General features: G+C 35.6%; 1 protein-coding gene across 1 annotated transcript; it reads left to right on the top strand.

Moving 5' to 3' along the window:
• Positions 1–180: 180 nt before the first annotated feature.
• On the top strand, positions 181–19,998 carry LOC129220193 (uncharacterized; the record flags this gene model as incomplete). Its single annotated transcript, XM_054854559.1, has 11 exons — positions 181–268; positions 1,135–1,212; positions 3,341–3,556; positions 3,657–3,743; positions 4,795–5,004; positions 7,850–8,089; positions 10,531–10,578; positions 12,029–13,006; positions 15,967–16,188; positions 18,530–18,616; positions 19,841–19,998. Coding segments are annotated over exons 1-11 (2,412 nt in total), but the record flags the coding sequence as incomplete, so codon positions are not given.
• Position 19,999: the final 1 nt, after the last annotated feature.

Here is a 19,999-nt window from a genome sequence, read left to right as displayed (position 1 = left end):
TGCTCCTGCAATCATTGAATCTATTTAAAGCATTAAAAATCGGAAATAAGCCTCGAAAAATTAGTATGGTAACGGAAAGATGCCGTATGCGGAACAGAACACCTCAGTTTGTAGTAGGAATGATTAGAGGGATCGTGCAAGCAGTGAAAAAGCTATCTTGCTGATCGTTCTTACTACAAAATGAAGTGTTCCGTCTCAGCCTTAGAGCAGGAATCAGTTGGTTTCCGCTTCCAGTTCATCCCCCGGCTCTCCGTGACCCAGCCACAACGTAATTCACATTCGTTCTATCTTATATATATAAAAATGAATGTTTGTCTGTATGTCATCCGTGAACTCAAAAACTACCCGGCAGATTTGGCTAAAACTTTCACCGTTTGTTATTTTTGGTACTGGGAATGTTTATAGACGAGTTCGAAAAAAATCCGACCGATAGTTCCTTTTTTATTCCAATTTAAGTCACAATCCATTGGATAAATACGAATAAAATTATCGGCTGCAGAAATTAATTCGCGTGAAAGATTTCATTGATAAGAAGTTAGCTGTTGCCATTTTCCTTGAGTTTGAACAAATAAATTCTTTCTTTATTGTTTTATGGCTTTTCATGCAACGGGGGGGGATTTAAAACTTTTTCTATTTGATATTTTTAGCGATTGATTGATCTTGCAAACTGCGTGAGTACAAAATTTGAGTATAGTCACGGCTTCACTTGATACCTGGACCGATTATTATGAAAATTGCTATATATATATATATGTATTTTTCCACGGAGAAGGTGCATAATATGCTCATTGAAACCACTCGCCACCAGGCGGCACTGCAGAGTAGCAACTTCTGCCCCGTTCAACCGATTGTCATGAAAATCAGTATAATGATGTATTGTTTTTGTTGGCGTAGCAACGCGCGTCAGGTACAGCTAGTTTTGAATAAACATTTAGCATTAAAGTTAAGGGAAGTGGAGAAGGGGGAAGCAGCTATAACTTTTTAACTATTACGAATGATTGTCTTTTTGTTCTTTATTTTTTTATGTTGTATTTTTAAGCATTCGAAATCCTAAAAATTAATTTTCCAGTACTGGAGATGTAAAGAAGATTGTTTGTATTCTACCATTCTAATTATATCTGTCTGTATTTTTAGACATTGGATCTACTCCAGACGATTTTAACAGTACGCCATTTAGAACTTCACCAAATCTTGATGACGGTACTACAAAAGGTAATTTTTCTACAACAGTTCAGGTAAAAATGGATCAAAACTTGTGATACATGTAACGACTTTGAAAAGTAAATTGGTAAACGTTTCTACGGATAAAAAGTTTTAACACTGATATTCTGTTTTAACCCCTTTTTAAGTTTTTTAGAATGCCTAATTTTACTTAATTTATTGTAGTGTACTGAAGTTGATATTGATCTGAATTCTTAAAGAAGAGTTAGAGTCATAGTAGGTGTTAGTTGCAAAACTGTTTTGAGCATGAAACGTCAACGCCAGAGATTAGTAAAGCTGACTTTATCACACATATATGACAATGACTTAAAAAATTTCTTGTTCTTATTCAAAAAAAGGAAGAATTCTTGCCATCTTCGGTGGTCGCAATTAAAACGGTTCATTCATACTGTGTTTAAAATTTTCTCCCTGTAATTATTCTAAAAATGTATGAAGATTAAATTTGACACAAAGTTGCGCTGCTTTTTCAATCATTGTTTTTAAAGTAAATAAGTAGATAGATAGGTAGGTAGATTCGTAGGTAGATATATAGATATATAGATTGATAGATAGATAGGTAGGTAGGTAGGTAGGCAGGTACGTAGAGAGATAGATAGGTAGGTAAGTAGGTAGATTGACAGACAGACAGGTAGGCAGGAAGACAGGCAGGCAGGCCGACAGACAGAGTCAGATAGATGGTGTGCAATAGACAAAAATATAATTGCAAAAAACAAAATTAATAAAAGCACTACAACTATAAATTGAAATAAAAACATTAGTTGATGAAGCCAGTCTCATCAGCATTTGAAACTTCATCCTATGGTTGAAACACGAAAAAACTAAAACTACAGACTAAATAAGTGCCGAGCATGGACATTTTAAAGCTGCATTGGGCAAAGAAGCCAAATGCTAAACCATAGGCAAATAAAAGGGAATTTAAAACGAGGGTTTCGTCTTTGCTATTAGAAGCCAAGTGACCCTTTAATAATAACACTTCACCGTACTGGGCAGCACATAAAATATTAACGTAAATATCTTAGCTCAAAATTCGAGCAAAATACCCAATCAGAAAACAGAATCATCCAGTTTCACTTCAGTCTAAGCGACTGGATAGATAGGTAGGTAGGTACGTAAATAGATAGGTAGGTAGGTAGGTAGGTAGGTAGACAGGCGGGCAGGAAGACAGACAGACAGGCAGGCAGGCAGACAGATAGATATTGTGCAACAGACAAAAATTAAAAACAAAATTAAAGTGTAAAACTAAAAAAGAAAAAAAAATCAAGCAAGAATCCTAATCCATAAATTGGAGGATATGGCGCGAATCATGCATTAGGATTCTTGCAGACGTAAAGAGAGTGGAAGATCTTTTTTGGTTCTGTTTTAGGTTTTTCTGCGGTTTTAATGGAAAGTGGTGCAGCTACATAGTCAATAAAACGCCTAACTACTGATCGAGTACAAAAGTTATAAAACTTGGGTGTATGAATTAACCTAATACCTAACCTGACAGCGTCGTAATGCTGTAATTAGGGTCTACATAGCCTTCTCAATGCTACCAAACATTGCCCCACTGAATGCGCTGGTAAGCGCCAGCGCATTCAGTGGGACCATGTACCAAGTTAGATTCAGTCCAACTATACTTGTTTCCTCTTCAGAATAGAATTGAAGGAAGTTGCTGTTGCCAATGCATACAAGAAAGACTTTAGAAACCTAGTTTTTCAAAACAAATTGAAAACTGTTCATTCGCTGATCGGACAATAATAATCGAAACGTTCCATTAGATTTTTTTTATCTTTGATCCACGCTCTTCTAAAGCTTGACCACATAGCGATGGCGCGTGAACTCGAAGCGGAAACGTAACACTTCATTTTGTAATATGTCAAGATATCGAGAACGCGAGACTTGACTGTTTACGCATTCTCGCTGATTGTACCTATTATAAAATGAAACTGCCCGTTTGCTTCCAGCTCAGCCGCCATCTCTCCACAGTCAAGCGTATTACTATTTTTTTTTTTTTTTTAATATTCTTTTTTTTAAACTATGATGACCCATTCATTGATAGTCCATGCGTTGCTGAATGCATTTTATGAATAAAAGTTTTTTTATATGTTTGTAATGAAATCTGGACAATTCCATTTTTCAGGAGGACGAGAAATCACCGTGGGGCCAGAGACTGAGTTTGAATGCCGTGGAAAAGAAGGAGAGTTCCCTCATCCACGTTACTGTCACTACTATTACAATTGCAAGAATGACAATGTTACTATGGTCAGGTGCCCAGAAGGACAGTATTTCGATGTCGAACGTGGATATTGTGAGGAATGGTACATGGTGACATGTGGAGACAGGTTAACGCCAGAAGGTTAGCTTTCTGAATTTCATGGATTCACTAGCAGCGTTGCCAGCGGCTTTGCTAATTTAATTTTGTCAATGCTATCTAAAACTTTTTTTTCTATTTATAGAAGTTGATTCCACCATGGATGACTTCTTCAGTACAGGACATCCCAGAACGCAACCTACGGCAAAGCCTGAAGAAAAGACAACGCAAGGTAATCGGTAACGATTCATCACCAAATACCAATAAAATAATATCTTATTTTAAATCTCATAGCTGTAAGGCAACTGAATCGGTACAAAAATTCTTAGATGAATGATTTTACAGTCTACATACATGTTTTACACATTGCACGTATTAAAAACTTGGTGTGATTATAACGTACCTAATAGTGGTGAAGTTTTTAATGTTTAAAAACAAATAAAACTGCTTTAAATAGCGAACTAGAAGTAAGATGTATATGATGTTGTTTAAGTAGGTAATAAGGAAAGGACTAAAGAAACGGATAGTCAAAATTAAAACGCAGTAGCTACAATACTTCTAATCAATCACATATTTTGTTCTCGAAAACAAAGTAAATAATAAATAAGTAAATAATTGGAAACAAAAATATTTTTGAAGAGAACGAAATTTATTGCATGAGTTTCATTTAAAAATTTGTTAGTTAAACCAATCGGATGAAATAAAAATTACAATTCGTTCAGAAAAAAAGGTTAAAAAAGCAGAAAGACATAACTAATTTGTAATTTATAAGACTTTCAAATTCTTCATCAAAAATTAATGTACTTGATTTTGGTTGTTAAAAGTTTTCTGATAAGGACACTAGTTTTAAAATTATAGGATAAAATGGAGTTACTGAAAGAGAAGCTGTAAACCAGTTTTCTCCTGAAGCTTGTAGTTGAGGAAAACCTAACCTGGGAATGTCGTAACGGTGTGATTACAATCTAAGTAACGTTGATATGGCTGAGAGTTTAAATTTGCCCCAACTATATCTGTTACAGGTTCTTTCAACTAATACCTTAAGTAATAGTCGTTATAAATGACCAGTTTTTGTACAAAATGTAAGATAATACTTTTCTTCATATATTTCAATGCAAAATACAAAACAGATAAAAAATGGAGCAGTCCTTCTATTTCCCAAGGGTTTTCAATTGAGCACGTTTACTGTACCTCCTATTTCATAAGTGTGAACTATAAAAATATTTCTGTTGTAAGATGATCTAAAAGAATTTTCTAATGAGTTTCCGTTTAATTTTACACTTCAGAGCCAGCTACCGAAAAGCCAAAACCAGTCTTCAAATGCCCAACAAAAGAGGGTAATTATCCCCACGAGAGGAATTGCGGGAAATATTACCGGTGCGTTAACAGTGAACCCGAAGAAATTTTGTGCCCCAAAGGATATCTCTACGACTTGAATAATGGGATATGCAACGCAGAAGAAGACACAAACTGTGGGGATAGAATTCATCCTGATGGTGAGTACCACAAGACTGTTATCTTGTATTTGTAGTTAAACTGTGGGGATAGAATTCATCCTGATGGAAGTAACACAAGACTATCATTGTATTTGTAGTTAAATTGTGGGGATAGAATTCATCCTGATGGAAGTAACACAAGACTGTTATTGTATTTGTAGTTGAAAACAAAAAACACTGCACCAATATATTTTACCTATCTCTTTCTATATATACAGGGTGATCGAAACATATACAGCCAAAATTTAAATTAGAAGGCAGTGAAAGGGGATGGTAACAAGCGAACGTAACGAAACACATAGCCGCAGTGCTGACAAGTTACATGCGCAAAGATCCAGAAATTAACATTCGAGACAGGTCACCAAAAATGATAAATTGTTATGAAAACACATTTTTACAAACCATTGTATTTCTAAAGAAATTTTCAAAACTGTTGTTGAAAGTAGTGTTCTGCAGCTGTAATACACGCGTCATAACAACAACGCATGATGCTATCGATGAAAGCTCGCGAGAATGGCTAGTAATTGCGGGTTTAAAACTGTTGTTGAATGTTGTGGACTGCAGCTGTAATACACGCGTAATAACAACAACGCACGAAGCGATCAATGAAAACTTGTGAGAATGGCTCGTCATTGCAGGTTCAAAACTGTTGTTAAAAGTTGTGGCCTGCAGCTGTAATACACTCATCACAACAACAACAACGAAACAATTGATGAAAGTATGCGAGAATGGCGCGTCACTGCGGGCTTAAAACTGTTGTTGAAAGTTGTGGCTTGCAACTGTAATACACGCGTCGAAACAATACCGCACGAAGCGATCGATGAAATCTTGCAACAATGACTCGTCATTGCGGGTTTAAAACTGCTGTTGAAAATTGTGGCCTGCAGTTGTAATGCACGCATCCCAAAAACGACGAAGCAATCGATGAAAGCGGCGAGAATGGCTCGTCATTGCGGGTTTAAAACGGTTGTTGAAAGTTGTGGCCTGCAGCTGTAATACACACGGTCTCTATATACAACAATGCACGAAGCGATCGATGAAAGTTTTCGACAATGGCTTGTCATTGCGGGTTTAAAACTGCCTTTGTAAATTGTGGCCTATAGCTGTAATACAAGCATCACCACAACAACAACGAAGCAATGGATGAAAGCATGCGAGAATGGCTCGTCATTGCGGGTTTAAAACGGTTGTTGAAAGTTGTGGCCTGCAGCTGTAATGCACGCGGTCTCTACAACAACAACGAAGCAAATTTATGAAAGCATGCGAGAATGGCGCGTCATTACAGACTGCTGTTGAAAGTTGCGACTTGCAATTGTAATTCACGCGTCAAAACAATACCGCTCGAAGTGATCGATGACAGCTTGTGAGAATGGTTCGTCATTGCAGGTTTAAAACTGTTGTTGAAAGTTGCAGCCTTGCAGCTGTAATTGCACGCGTAATAATAATAACGCACGAAGTGATCGATGAAAGCTTGCGAGAATGGCTCGTCATTGCGGGTTTAAAACTGCTGTTGTAAATTTGGCCTATTGGCTAAATTGTAACTGTGGCCTGTAGCTGTAATACACGCATTACCACAAAAACAACAGCAACGAAGCAATCGATGAAAAAATTCGAGGATTGCGGTCATTGCGGGTTTAAAACGGTTGTTGAAAGTTTTGGCCGGCAGTTTTAATACACGCATCACAACAACAACAACGAAACAATTGATGAAAGCATGCGAGAATGGCTCTCATTGCGGGTCAAAACTGTTGTTGAAAGTTGTGGCCTGTAGCTGTAATACACGCTTCAAAACAATACCGCACGAAGTGATCGATGAAAGCTTGTAAAAATGGCTCGTCATTGTCGTAAACCTTGCTTTAAATCTTCCTTGAAAAATAAAACGAAGTGTATAATCGCGTCTTATGTGCCAATTTACCGTTATTTGTATCCTGTTTCGCATTTTTCAGTCTCATGCTTTGCATGCATGTAACGTGTCAGCATTGCGCGTTTGCGACCCTATGTTCCTCTTTTGCTGTCGTCCCCACATCCTCCTTCAAAATTCAACGATGTATTTTCCAATCACCGGTATTCATATGTATTTACATATGCAGCGTGTTTTTGTTTAACTTGCAAGACCTCTAATTTCGCAACCTTTAGTCCTAAATGCATACTTTCAATTGCAAAAATGGTCAAATTAAATACAAAGTTAAAGTATGAAAAATTTGAAGCACGGAAGAAACAATTTGAAAAAAAAAAAAAAATGCGAAATCAAACTTTTTATATAATCTCTAAGTTTAGAAAAATCATAAGCATGAAAAGAAGAAAAAAAATCGAACACAAAAACTTTGAAATAAATACGACAAATATTCACGGAGATATATGAAAAACAGCATTTTGTAACTTTGCACTCGCTGTCAATTACACCTTATGGAGCGGAATATAGCGACTAACAGGGGTTCAAAATTATATTTGTTTACAGAGTGTGGGTTTTCAAATTGAATGACCTTTTGTTGTGTACTTTTACGTAACTTAGCAAAACATTTGCATTTATTTCCTATTGCAATGAAAAAATGCAATGTAGGGGACTTGAAGACCACATTAAAAGATTTTGTATTTTTTCACTAAGTTTCATTTTTGCTTCAAACTTTTCACATAAAATCTCTGCATCTTATTTTGACCGTTTTGGCAATTGGATACTTCCAATAAATACTTGCTAATATTTTCTGAAATGCGAATACTTTATTTTCTAATGTGCTGTTACGTATGTCATTGCATGTTTTTTTTTTTTTTAAACAATTACCTCTGCTATTAATCTCATAGAATAGGCAATAGTATTATTGTCCTTAACTTTTCCCCCTCCAAATAGACAAACCAGACGAGCCGGATGAAGATAGAGACAAAGTAGTTGATCCCGACCCGGAATTTGACTGTACCACCAGACATGGCTGCTTCACCCACGAAATGTTCTGCAAGTGGTACTACTACTGTCACGACAAGAGGCCCGAAGTTCGAGAATGTTCCGGCGACCAGTACTTTGACAGTGTCAGGAACAAATGCCTGGAGTGGTGGATGGTGTTTTGTGACAATAGAAGTACGCCAGATTACGGTGAGTGAATTATTGATTACTAGTGGTACCCGCACGGCTTTGCCCGTAGTAGAAAATTAAAAGGTCATTTGGTTCGCCTCTATATTTACAAATATTGGATGATGATTTTCTCGCCAATTTGCTATGTTCATTTTCTTGCCCATGTTATGGTTCCACGTTAGGATAATTTCGTCCACGTTGTGATAATTTGCTCGGTAAAATTTTCTTAAAATTGGAATGGAAAAGAACAAAATCGAATTTTCGAAAAATCGCTTCGAGGTGCACACCCCCATGCTACAAACTAATTTTGTGCCAAATTTCATGCAAATCGACCGAACGGTCTAGGCGCTATGCGCGTCACAGAGATCCAGATATCCAGACAGACTTTCAGCTTTATTATTAGTAAAGATAAAGAATACTATTCTTCTCTAAAATGAAAGCACTTGTGGTCAAATGGACACAGGTTCGATGGTCTGAAATATGTGCCAATGGAATCTGGTACAAGCTAAATTTATCATGGTCACCAAATCCTCTAAGTTTCCGTCATAAGTCAATACCTCTGGGAGTGCAAATTTTTGCGAGCATTGTTTTGCCTTCATATTGGAAAAATGTCATTTTCGGGTCCTAAAAGTAAAGTTCTAACAGTGCGATTCTTTTTTGGCGATCGAAAACCCTCTTACGTTAATTCTCGAGTGCCCAAGAACCTCCCAGCCAAATTTGGCCGAGATCCGACTTAAACTGTGGATTTGTATTGGGAACATGCATACATACATCCATATCGTCGCCTCAGATCAACAGTAGGATATCTTACTGTTGTGGTAAAAAAAAATTGCATCACCCGCGCCGCAAAGGAGAGGAATATCATCCGACTGCATTCAACACACAGTCGAGCATCCCGTATCCCAGATGATTTGGGGATGTATTTCTGATCAAGGAGTTGGTGAGCTTCACTTTGTGCAGGAAACAGTAAACGCTCAGGTGTATATTGGCATTTTGGAGGAGAAATTGCTTCCTATTATCTGGGATCACTTTACTTCAGTTCCAAACGTCATTTTTCAGGATGATTCTGCTTCTTGCCACAGGGTAAAACTGGTAATTGACAATTTAAAACCTTTATCCTGCCATTTGACTTAAATTGACATGTGGTTAAGTAATTTTTTTCTCTAAACTCACGCGCAGGTTCAGAAATAGAAAAATGAGCATGGGGTCAGCAGTTTGCCTTGTCCCGGAAACAGCCCCGATCTACGTAAACAATGATCGGATTGCTGCTGTTAAATGTTTATTTCATAAGTTTTGCAGAATTTCGCATACAATCATCGTTAATCGGTCGACCAAAACTTCTTACATAATCCCATTGTTGTGAAAATGCGAGGGTGATGCAATTTTTTTTACCAGCACTGTACTGTTTCTCTGAGGCGACGATATATATGTTCTCTGTTTTACTTACATAGATTTTTCAATTAATCGTCAAATATCCATTGCATGAAACTTCGAATAATAGCTTGTCCCCAAGTTGTCCCAACATAAAACTCGGCAGAAATAAAGAACATAACAGTGAGTTCAACGTATATATTTTCCAGATTTTGAAATAATAACTGTCGGAAATATTCAAGGCCGAAGGTCATTTTGAATGACGTTCAAAATTTGAAATTGTATTTTTCTATCATATAAGATATTATTTTAAAGTCTCTTTTAAGATCTTTAAAATGGTATCAAGTTTTTGTGAGTAGTGCAACAAACAAAAGAAGAAAAAAAAACAAAAACAAAAAGAAGAAGAAGAAGTTATTCGTATTCAAAAGCTACTCAGTCTACCGAAATTCGATTATTTATAATGACCCCCGATCAAAGAATATTTGGCTTAAAATTGTAAAAATTTGGATTTTTACTTTTATTACCAAATGCTACCTTTGTATAAAATTTAAGAAAAATTGGAAGGAGTCAGTTTGAGAATCTTAATTTTTTGATCGATTTGATATAGAATGACCCTAATATCTGTATCTTATAAGAAGAACATTATTATGTATACCATTTTAAGATTATTTTAACACATTTAGTTTCGTATCCTGACGTTTAGGTTGAAAACAATCCGTAGTAGAGGATTGTTTTTTAGTCATTGAGTACGAAGAGAATGCAAATTGTGTGAAATGTATTTCTGCTTTCATAATTAACTTTCAACAAAGTGGATTAGCATTAAATGCACAAAAGGAAAAATATTGCTCAATTTAGAGCATTTTTTCTTTTTTTAACTTTTCAGGGAAAACGTAGAATGCAGGAAATTCCGTGATTAACAAATGTACAGTTTGGGTACATTATTATCATTTGGAGAAAGTGGGACCTGATCGAAAAAACGTAGAATGCGGGGAAAACGTAGATTCAGGGGTCGTAAGATCGGGGTTTCAAGTAATTATTTGTGGACTGTCCATAACATATTGGATATTTATGAAAACAAATATTTTCTTTAGGTTCAACGACAGTTCCCACATCTGGTACGGATTCTTCAACGCCTAGTGGTAAGTTGATTTCATTCAGTTAAATCTTTATTAAAAACGAAAAAAAGAAAATCAACTCACTCCGTAAACACTCTCTGTAAGCTTGTATTAAAGAGCTAAACTTATTTCTCATACTTATTAATTTCTTTTTAAATTGCGATTGCTACCCTTTATAATCTGAAAAAATATTATGCTGCGAAATCTTCTCCTTCCGCATATAAGGTATTTTTTGCCAGGAAATTATCTTGACGAGGATAACACTTGGCGCATTTTCGAAATTTTATGCCAAACTAGTCTAACCAAGCCCCTTATCAGCTTGTCAAACGTTGCCAAAATCAATATTTTGATGAAATAAAAAAAAATAATACTTAATTCTAAACATAACAAACCATTAAACAAGGTTTAAAGTTACTTTAAAATGTAGAATAGAGCTAAATAATCAACTAACCATTAAAATATAAACTAATACGTTAAAAGTACCATTATAATATTTACTCAAGTGCGAGAAGACAAAATGGCAATAACGTTTCCACCGATGGGGAATTCATTAGTACTGTCTGTTCTCGAACTCAGCGACTAGCAGGTGCGAACGGTTCCAATTGAAAAAGGGGTGATGAAGGCAGCACACACTTCTCGATGCATTCGGTTTTTGCTTGCTCGTTATTTCCTTCTTGCTATCACCCCTGTTTTGATAAAACCAGAAGAGGCCTGACGCATGCGCAAACTCGAGTAAGGTTTCGCGTTAAAATGTCGGACAGAGTAGTTGAGCTAGAAAGTCAATAGAAATTTTATGAATCATAAAAACATTTATCGGTATATCCTGGGTTTACTCGTTAAAAGTGAGTTATGTTTTTAGACAACGTTAAAACAACCAAGTATCTCTCATTTCCTGGATAAATTCGGATTCTCGTTAAATGAGGGCTTACTCAATCGAGTTCTACTGTATAGGGGAGACGTGGGTATACAGTGAGACACGGAGAACAGCGATATATTTTCTGATTGGATATTTCCAGCCTGGTAAAACATTTGAAAATTCAAATCGACAAAAAAGGTTGATTTCAAGTATCATGTAAGAATATGCCATGATAGTTTAAACCCATCGAAGCAAAATATCTCTATTTTTCGTTGCAATGTATCTAAACTGTTAGATAAACTTTACAGACTGGTGTTATTAATCTTACATTAGCTTAACATTAATTTTAGCAGTAGAATGATGTAGTTATTATTATTTTTTTTTTTTTTTGTCTGAAAATGACAGACCTTGAGTTCATATTTTTCAATGAAGGAACAACGAGACAGGAACATCTCACTGCTCCGATAAGACTTTTATATTAAAAGTGGAGGCATTATACATTGAATTAAGTTAAGTTACAACTATCCTGTTGATGCAAATAAAAATTACTTTATTACAACTTTATTACAATTTACTGCAGTATCATTATCATCTTCTGCATTTATTTTGTATTTTAAGGAACGGGAGTTACGGACAGTGGCAATCGTGGAACAGGAATGACTGACAGTGGAAACCGTGGAACGGGAATCACCGACAGTGGAAACCGTGGAACGGGAATCACCGACAGTGGAAACCGTGGAACGGGAATCACCGACAGTGGAAACCGTGGAACGGGAATCACCGACAGTGGAAACCGTGGAACGGGAATCACCGACAGTGGAAACCGTGGAACGGGAATCACCGACAGTGGAAATCATGGAACCGGTGCAACAGACAGTGGCAATCGTGGAACAGGAGTGACTGACAGTGGAAATCGTGGAACCGGCGCAACAGACAGTGGCAATCGTGGAACAGGTGTGACTGACAATGGCAATCGTGGAACGGGAGTCACTGACAGCGACAATCGTGGAACAGGAGTAACTGACAATGGCAATCGTGGAACGGGCATCACTGACAGTGGAAATCGTGGAACCGGTGCAACAGACAGTGGCAATCGCGGAACGGGAGTCACTGACAGCGGCAATCGCGGAACGGGAGTCACTGACAGCGACAATCGTGGAACAGGAGCAACTGACAATGGCAATCGTGGAACGGGAGTCACTGACAGTGGAAATCGTGGAACCGGTGTTACTGACAATGGCAATCGCGGAACGGGAGTCACTGACAGCGGCAATCGTGGAACAGGAGCTACTGACAATGGCAATCGTGGAACGGGAGTCACTGACAGCGGCAATCGTGGAACGGGAGTCACTGACAGCGGCAATCGTGGAACCGGCGCAACAGACATTGGAAATCGTGGTACAGGCATTACGGACAACAGAAGTCGTGATACAGAACGCACTGATAGATGGAGTCGAGGCACCGAACGTACTGATAGCTGGAGCCGTGGAACTGGCATTACTGATAATCGGGGAACCGGTGTAACTGATAGCGGAAATCAGGGAACTGGACGCACTGATAGATGGAGCCGTGGTACAGAAGTAACAGGAACAGAAGGTAGCTATTTTTCTTTAGGAATATTACCTTTGTCAGTTTCTAGAATCATTGTTCTAAGCGCCGGAGTATGAGGGAATATATTTCCCCTTTAGCGATGTAAATTATACTAACGGAATCAATCATTTTTTTTACTACTATTTCACCATATTCTCGAACTGCTGAACTTTGAGCTACCATATTCATTATGATGCCTTTCAAACAACATCTTTCATCTTCGTGAGCAACAACTTAACTTATTCCGAAGTTCTCTTTTTTCATTGGCTAAAACAGATGTTCCCAAACCTTTTTGATTCGCGGCACTTTTTGAAGCATTAGAAATTTTTCACAATTTTGAAGCATCAGAAAATTATATATATTGATATCGTGCACATTTTGATGCACTCCTTGCCCCTACCTGCAGCAGCCGCTTTGAGAACCCTTGGGTTCAGAGGTTTCTTATTACTACAAAAAACAAACGTAAATAAAACATATTTTTGCCCTGTTTTGTGTGTCATAACGTCATGTTTAGCGTAAAAGAAATCCTTTCAACAAGTTAGAAACATATAGATGTATTAATGGAGTTTGAAGAAATAGTAAATGAATAAATAGAAGAGAATTCCCAAAGCAAACTCAAGCGGTGAATGTTCAGCAATATATAATCTACCTATAATGATAAAAAAATAACTTGAAAACAGTACTCGACATCTTACCTGTAAAAACATGGTTTTCAAAAAATAAATAAATAAATAAATAATAATAATAATAATAAAATAAATAAATAATAATAATAAAAAACAACCCTGGCAAATGTTCTCAGCTTTTTATCAGCATACATGTGTATTATCTGACTCTGTACAAAAAAGGAAATATAATAATAACTTGACGACCGTTCTATGTTTGTACGAGAAAATACGTATACAATAACAATACAATAATCATACAGTAAACTCCCGATTATCGGCGGTCGGATTATCCGCGGGTTTTTTAACATTTTTTTTTTCAACGGTGGTGACTTTATGATTGTTATCGTTTGTTTTTAGCCTTTTCATACATTTTTTTACAATCAATGTTATTGTTTTAACTATAACTTTTCTGTATGTGAGAGTTTTATTCCTATTTTTTAGCTATTGTGTACACCAGTATCTTTTTTGCCTATAATTTGGATTATCCGCGGTTTCTCTTATCCGCGCCTCCCTAATCCGCGGATAATCGGGAGTTTACTGTACTTTCAAATTTATCAATTGATTTTTTTTCTTTTGGATACCTTTCGTTTCTACAGTTAATCAAAGCTATTTAATTAAAAAAATTCAAACCAATGGATAGATTTCTTTTTTTTTCTTTTTACTAACCTACCAGCATTAGAGAAACATCAATTAAATGAATCAAAATAATTTGAATTTCTTCGTGTTTAATAAAATGTTATGTAAAGAATTGAATTAAAATCTCGTGAAATGCTATCTTTTTGTCATTACTCGATGAAATTGCCAATGACTATATTTATTTGTTAATCATCAGGTTAACATAATCTTGATCAAGTATTTCGACAATGGTTAGACATTGCAAGTCCGCTTTAAAATGGCCACCAGAATAACATGCTCCTTTTTACATTATAGAAATTGGAATATTAAGGAATGATTTGATGTTTATTACTTGAAATGAGCTAAATATAAAATCTGACCACGAAAAGTTGACCCTTGGCTCCACCTTGTTTCAGAATTGTCCATTTTCGTGAAGGGGCGATATAGAGGGGAAAGTTGAAACGGAATATGCAAGTGCGACATTGGTTCTAGAGCTTGAATGCGTCAACTTGGAGTTTAAGAAATTAGTCAAAGAGGTGAAACATGTTAATTTTTTTCGGTCAAGGCGGATATCTCATTAGACAAGTCACTTCTTGCGTAAATGGGGGGGGGGGCTTGGTTTTACTTCTGTCAGCAGCTATTGGTCAGAGATAACAACGCCTCCTATAGCTAATTTTAATTGCAAATTGACGAGAGTGGGGTTGCAATAAAGAATGCAAGGCTTGTCATTTTTACTTTTTCGCCAACTCAATGCAGTTATTGCTGCAAATTAAACCTTTCAGGTCTAAATAATCACAAAGAAAATACAGGGTGTCTATAAATGATGGACTCGATTCCGAAAAATCATATTTTTAAAAGTTCTCGACGGAATAAAATAATTAATGCGTAAAATTAAGGAGAAAAGTTCTAAGTTTTTATTGTAAAAGGTAACAATTATCTCGACATGCTGGAAATTTGGTTATTTCCGCAACTGCTTAAGGACAGTCCCAATTTTATCTTCCAACAAGATGGAGCACCTCCTCATTGGTCTTTGTCGGTTCGTAGTTACTTAAACAATGTGCTTCCTCACAAATGGATAAGCCGTGTGGGTGACGATGATTTAACGTTATTCACATGGCCACCAAGATCTCCAGACTTAACTCCATGCAATTTCTTTCTATGGGGTTACGTGAAAGACCGTGTTTTTGTACAGCCAATGTTGAAAACGCTCCCAGAATTGAAACAACGCATTTCTGCAGCATTACGAACCATTAACAGAGACATGTTAAAAAATGTAAGGAATGAACTAGATTATCGAATGGACATATGCCGTATGACAAGAGGCTCCCTTATTGAACATTTATAAGGTAAAAAAAACTTGGTACTTTTCTCATTAATTTTACGCATTAATTATTTTATTCCATCGAGAACTTTTGAAAATACGATTTTTTAAAATCGGGTTCATCATTTATAGACACCCTGTGTTCTAGGAGTACATTTTTTTTCATATTGCTGAAATGTTGCTAAACTCTAAAATATGGCACGCGTTCTTCTTTCCTTCTCTACCTATTTTAAGGAATGGACTAGTTTTCTCAAATGATTGACAAGGGTCATTTGTTCGTGGTCCTCGAATTTGTGTTTGTTATAAAGACAAGATCAAAACTTAGTCAGTATAAGTTGATTCCTAATCCCGTAATCTTTCAGGTACAACAGAAAATGTGATAGTTACAAGTGCGAAGCCGATTGAAGACCTGTGCAAGGAAGAAGATGGAGATTTTGCCCATCCTGATCAATGCAGAGAATATTACACATGCAAGGATGGCGACTACACCCTGAATGAGTGTCCGAGGGGAACGATGTTTGATAACACCATGAGAATCTGCTTCAATGAAGACAAAGTTGACTGTGGCACAAGGTTCAAACCGAGTAAGTACCACACTATTAACTAGTACATTATGATAAAAACGAGCTGATGTGTGCATCACATGACTTCCTTTTACTTCAATTTAATGTCATTTCCTCATTACTGGCAATTTTAATGTGATTCAATAGTTTACTCTCTAAAAATCACCAACAGTGGCCAAATTGAAACCAGATTTTAAAAAAAGCGCCAAATTTGTCGCCAAGTTGGCGAAAAACTTGGCGACCAAAAGACTGGCGATATATCGCCAAGTGTCCGCCAAATTATAACACCACTTGAGTTTGCATTGAAATTAACATTGATTTCCCCCCAAAAAGGTGTAAAAGACCCCCTTTGGCACATCTGAATGCAACCAAAAAGAGAGGTGCACAACTAGATCCCACCAGGAGTCTACGTAACACGTTTCAACGTTCTAGGCCGTACCGTTCTTGAGTTATGCGACATACATCCGCACATACATACATAAGAACATACGGACGTCGCGAGAAAATTCGTTGTAATTAACTCGGAGAGTGTCAAAATGCATATTTCGAGGTCTATACGTTGTTAGGCACTTATCCGCGTGTGGTCGGGTTGAAAAAAGAAACTCAACATTAATTCGGGGGTGAGCAAAATGGAAATAAAAGCCCAAATTTGAGTGAAATTTTTTTCGCGAATACAATACTTCCTTTTTTTTGTAAAAGGAAGTAACAAGTGATCTAAATGACTCTGTGACAGAATCAGAAAAAGGTTCGTCTTCGGGAGCCCTCTTTTCAGACCCCTGTTTTAAGCCATCTAGCATGATAGCAAGCACAATCTGCGATTTTTTTTTCTCTCGAAACGCGATTTTTTTCACTCTGCGTCTTTTTTTTTCTTTTCTTCTATCTAACTTTTTAAATTTCTGTTTCATCCACACCTTCAACGAAGAAACTGAATAATATTGTCCTTTAGACTTGGGGGTCAAGGTCTTTTAGTCAACGGGGAAATTTCGATTCCCAGTAAAATAAAGGTGCACGGATGAAAGATATTGCTTTAAAATCCGTATTAAGTCAAACTGTTTAACGCTATAAAAATGTCGTAAGATTAAAGGGATTCATTGAATTTTTTTCAGTCAAAATTTTGAAACACTTGATTCCTTTTAACTAGGAAAGTAGGGAAGTGTAAACTATTTTCCATATTTCGACATAATATTGAGGATTATTTTTAAAAATGGCGAATTCAATTCAGGATCATAATGTTTTATTTTTTTATATGGGTATAATCTACACTCAAAAATAAATAAACTATTTTTAGTTTATTTATTTTTGAGCTTTAAAATCCGTATTAAGTCAAACTGTTTAATGCTATAAAAATGTCGTAAGATTGAAAGGATTCATTGAATTTTTTGTTAGCTTTAAAATCCGTATTAAGTCAAACTGTTTAACGCTATAAAAATGTCGTAAGATTGAAAGGATTCATTGAATTTTTTTCAGTCAAAATGTTAAAAAAATTGATTCCTTTAAACTAGGAAAGTAGGGTATTGTAAACTATTTTCCATATTTCGAAGTAAATATTGAAGATTATTTTAAAAATGGCGAATTAAATTCAATTCAGGGTCATAATGTTTTATTTTTTTAAATGGGTATAATCTACACCCAAAAATAAATGAACTATTTTTAGTTTTAATTGATGGCACAACAGTTGGAATATAAAACATATTTATCGCAGGTTTTCTCTATAGAGTTCAGAACAGGGGCGTAACCAAAGCGGAAGGAGGGGATTTGGGGCTGAAAACCCCTTTGAAACGCAGATGTTTTCCTTTTTTGACCACAAAAAAAAAAAAAAAAAAAATTAACCAACTCTCCGTCGAAAATCTAATAATAATACCCTTCTGATTTTTTTTTCTGATTACGCCACTGGTTTTAATGCTTTAAATAGTATTAAATAATATTACAAATATGTCTTTAACGAATCTTCCGTTGAACTGTCTTTTTTGCTGGATTTTATAACTTTAACTAATGTCCCATTTATATCAGTATACAATGTTTTTTTATTTATTTATGTTTTTGGAAACCCTGAAAAGTAAAAATGATTTTTACTTATTTTTAAATGTTAATGTTTTAAAAAGCAAAATTTAAACTTATTTTTTATTATTATTTCATTTAAGTTTAGCTAATGTTAAAATTAATGAATAAATAAACAAATAAAAGTCATCGATTAAGTATGACTTGATTTGAAACGCAATATTTAATTTATAGACTTGCAGGAATTTATACAAATTTATGCGTCCAGAATATAAAAAAAATTCAGAAAAAAAAGGTTTAAATTGTTCCTTTTTAAATATGCAAGCTTCTTTTTAAGTTGTTAAGCTGAATTTATTTGTTTCAGCTCAAGCACCAGTAACTGATGACTGCGATGAGTGGCTTCGAACTTCGAAAACATCCAATGGTGGGAATACAACCCCTTCTTTGAAAGGTACAGACTCCTAACGAACAAAATTCATCCATCTGAAATATTTATGTACATTTGTTCAGTAGATTTGCTTAAAATTGTTAAATTAAAAAATATGTGGGAATATGCTAATTTTTAGTGCTGTCATTATTCTACATTATGCATGAACTATATTTTCGCATATTTTTAGACCACAAAAAGTTATGATCAGGAAGGTTGAATCATTTAAGCAAATTGATTTTTATTTTATTATCTCTCCATTTCAAACTTAAATTTTAACTTGAATTTGAAGTACCATGTCATACTAAAAACCAATTACAAGGTGAAAAAAAGGACACTTTTTTCTCTCATTTCGTGATCAAAAACGCATCCGAATTTAAAATATCAAAACAAAATCATGAGCATGCGCAATTCGAAATGCATTTTATGCAAAATATTTAAAAAAATCCGCTAGAGGGCCATTCCATGAGAAGTAAGTGAGTAAACATTCAGTCCCCCACGTGAAAAATCTATATTTTATTTTTAACCGTGTTATAAAGGGAAATGTTTAGCGTAAGAAATCATACGTATGTGTGTAGTTTCTTAGAATTTTTTTTTAATACATTTCAACATAACTTTTGAAGCGAAATATAGAGCAGTCGCGTGTGGGACATGTGGAATGACGTACTCTTTGTTTCTTTTTGAAACTAACCCTAAAAGTAGTTAGTAGGAAAGCAAAGTATATTTTTAATAAATATGCAATCTCAGATTCGGAGGACATATTGCTAGAATCAAGAATCCTAAGGGTGATATCTAAACTTGTGACAAATACATCGTGACTGGTAAACTTCATTTAAAAAATACAAATTCAAAAACAAATTTTGCGTTACAAACCACATGATTCAAGTACCTTATCAGGTCAACAAATTTTTAACGTTCAGCCTTAATTCGTGTATGTAATGAAAGCAAAAGGAAATTTCAGAACGAATATCTCACACTTGGCCGTGGAATCTTCTTAAAAACAAAAATAGCTTTAAAAGAAATCAACTCGACCAAAATATTTTCAGTGATAAATTACTCTTTTCATAGTATAGTTTATACGTTAGCAATATTAATACCCAAAAATTTTAATTATGTAACCCATGCGAAAATCATTCAGTACCTTCATTTCCTGATCACAGTGGTATTTTCTTTTGTAACTGTATTTTAATATTTACTAAAGCAAATTGCCTGATATTTATTTAATACCTTTTACTCATTTTTCTGCAGAAACCCCTGAAGGAACTGGAGGTACTGAATCGTCACATGATGTTACAAAAAATCCTTCTTCGGATAGTACTGACGTGTCAGGTCGAACAGGTTCAGGAAACGATGATTCAACATCATCTAACGGATTAACAAAAGACCCTTCTGCGGATAGTACTGATG

This window comes from Uloborus diversus, chromosome 1, assembly GCF_026930045.1.
Source record: "Uloborus diversus isolate 005 chromosome 1, Udiv.v.3.1, whole genome shotgun sequence".
Classification (NCBI taxonomy): Eukaryota; Metazoa; Arthropoda; class Arachnida; order Araneae; family Uloboridae; genus Uloborus; species Uloborus diversus.
This window is presented reverse-complemented; position numbering and strand designations above follow the sequence as displayed.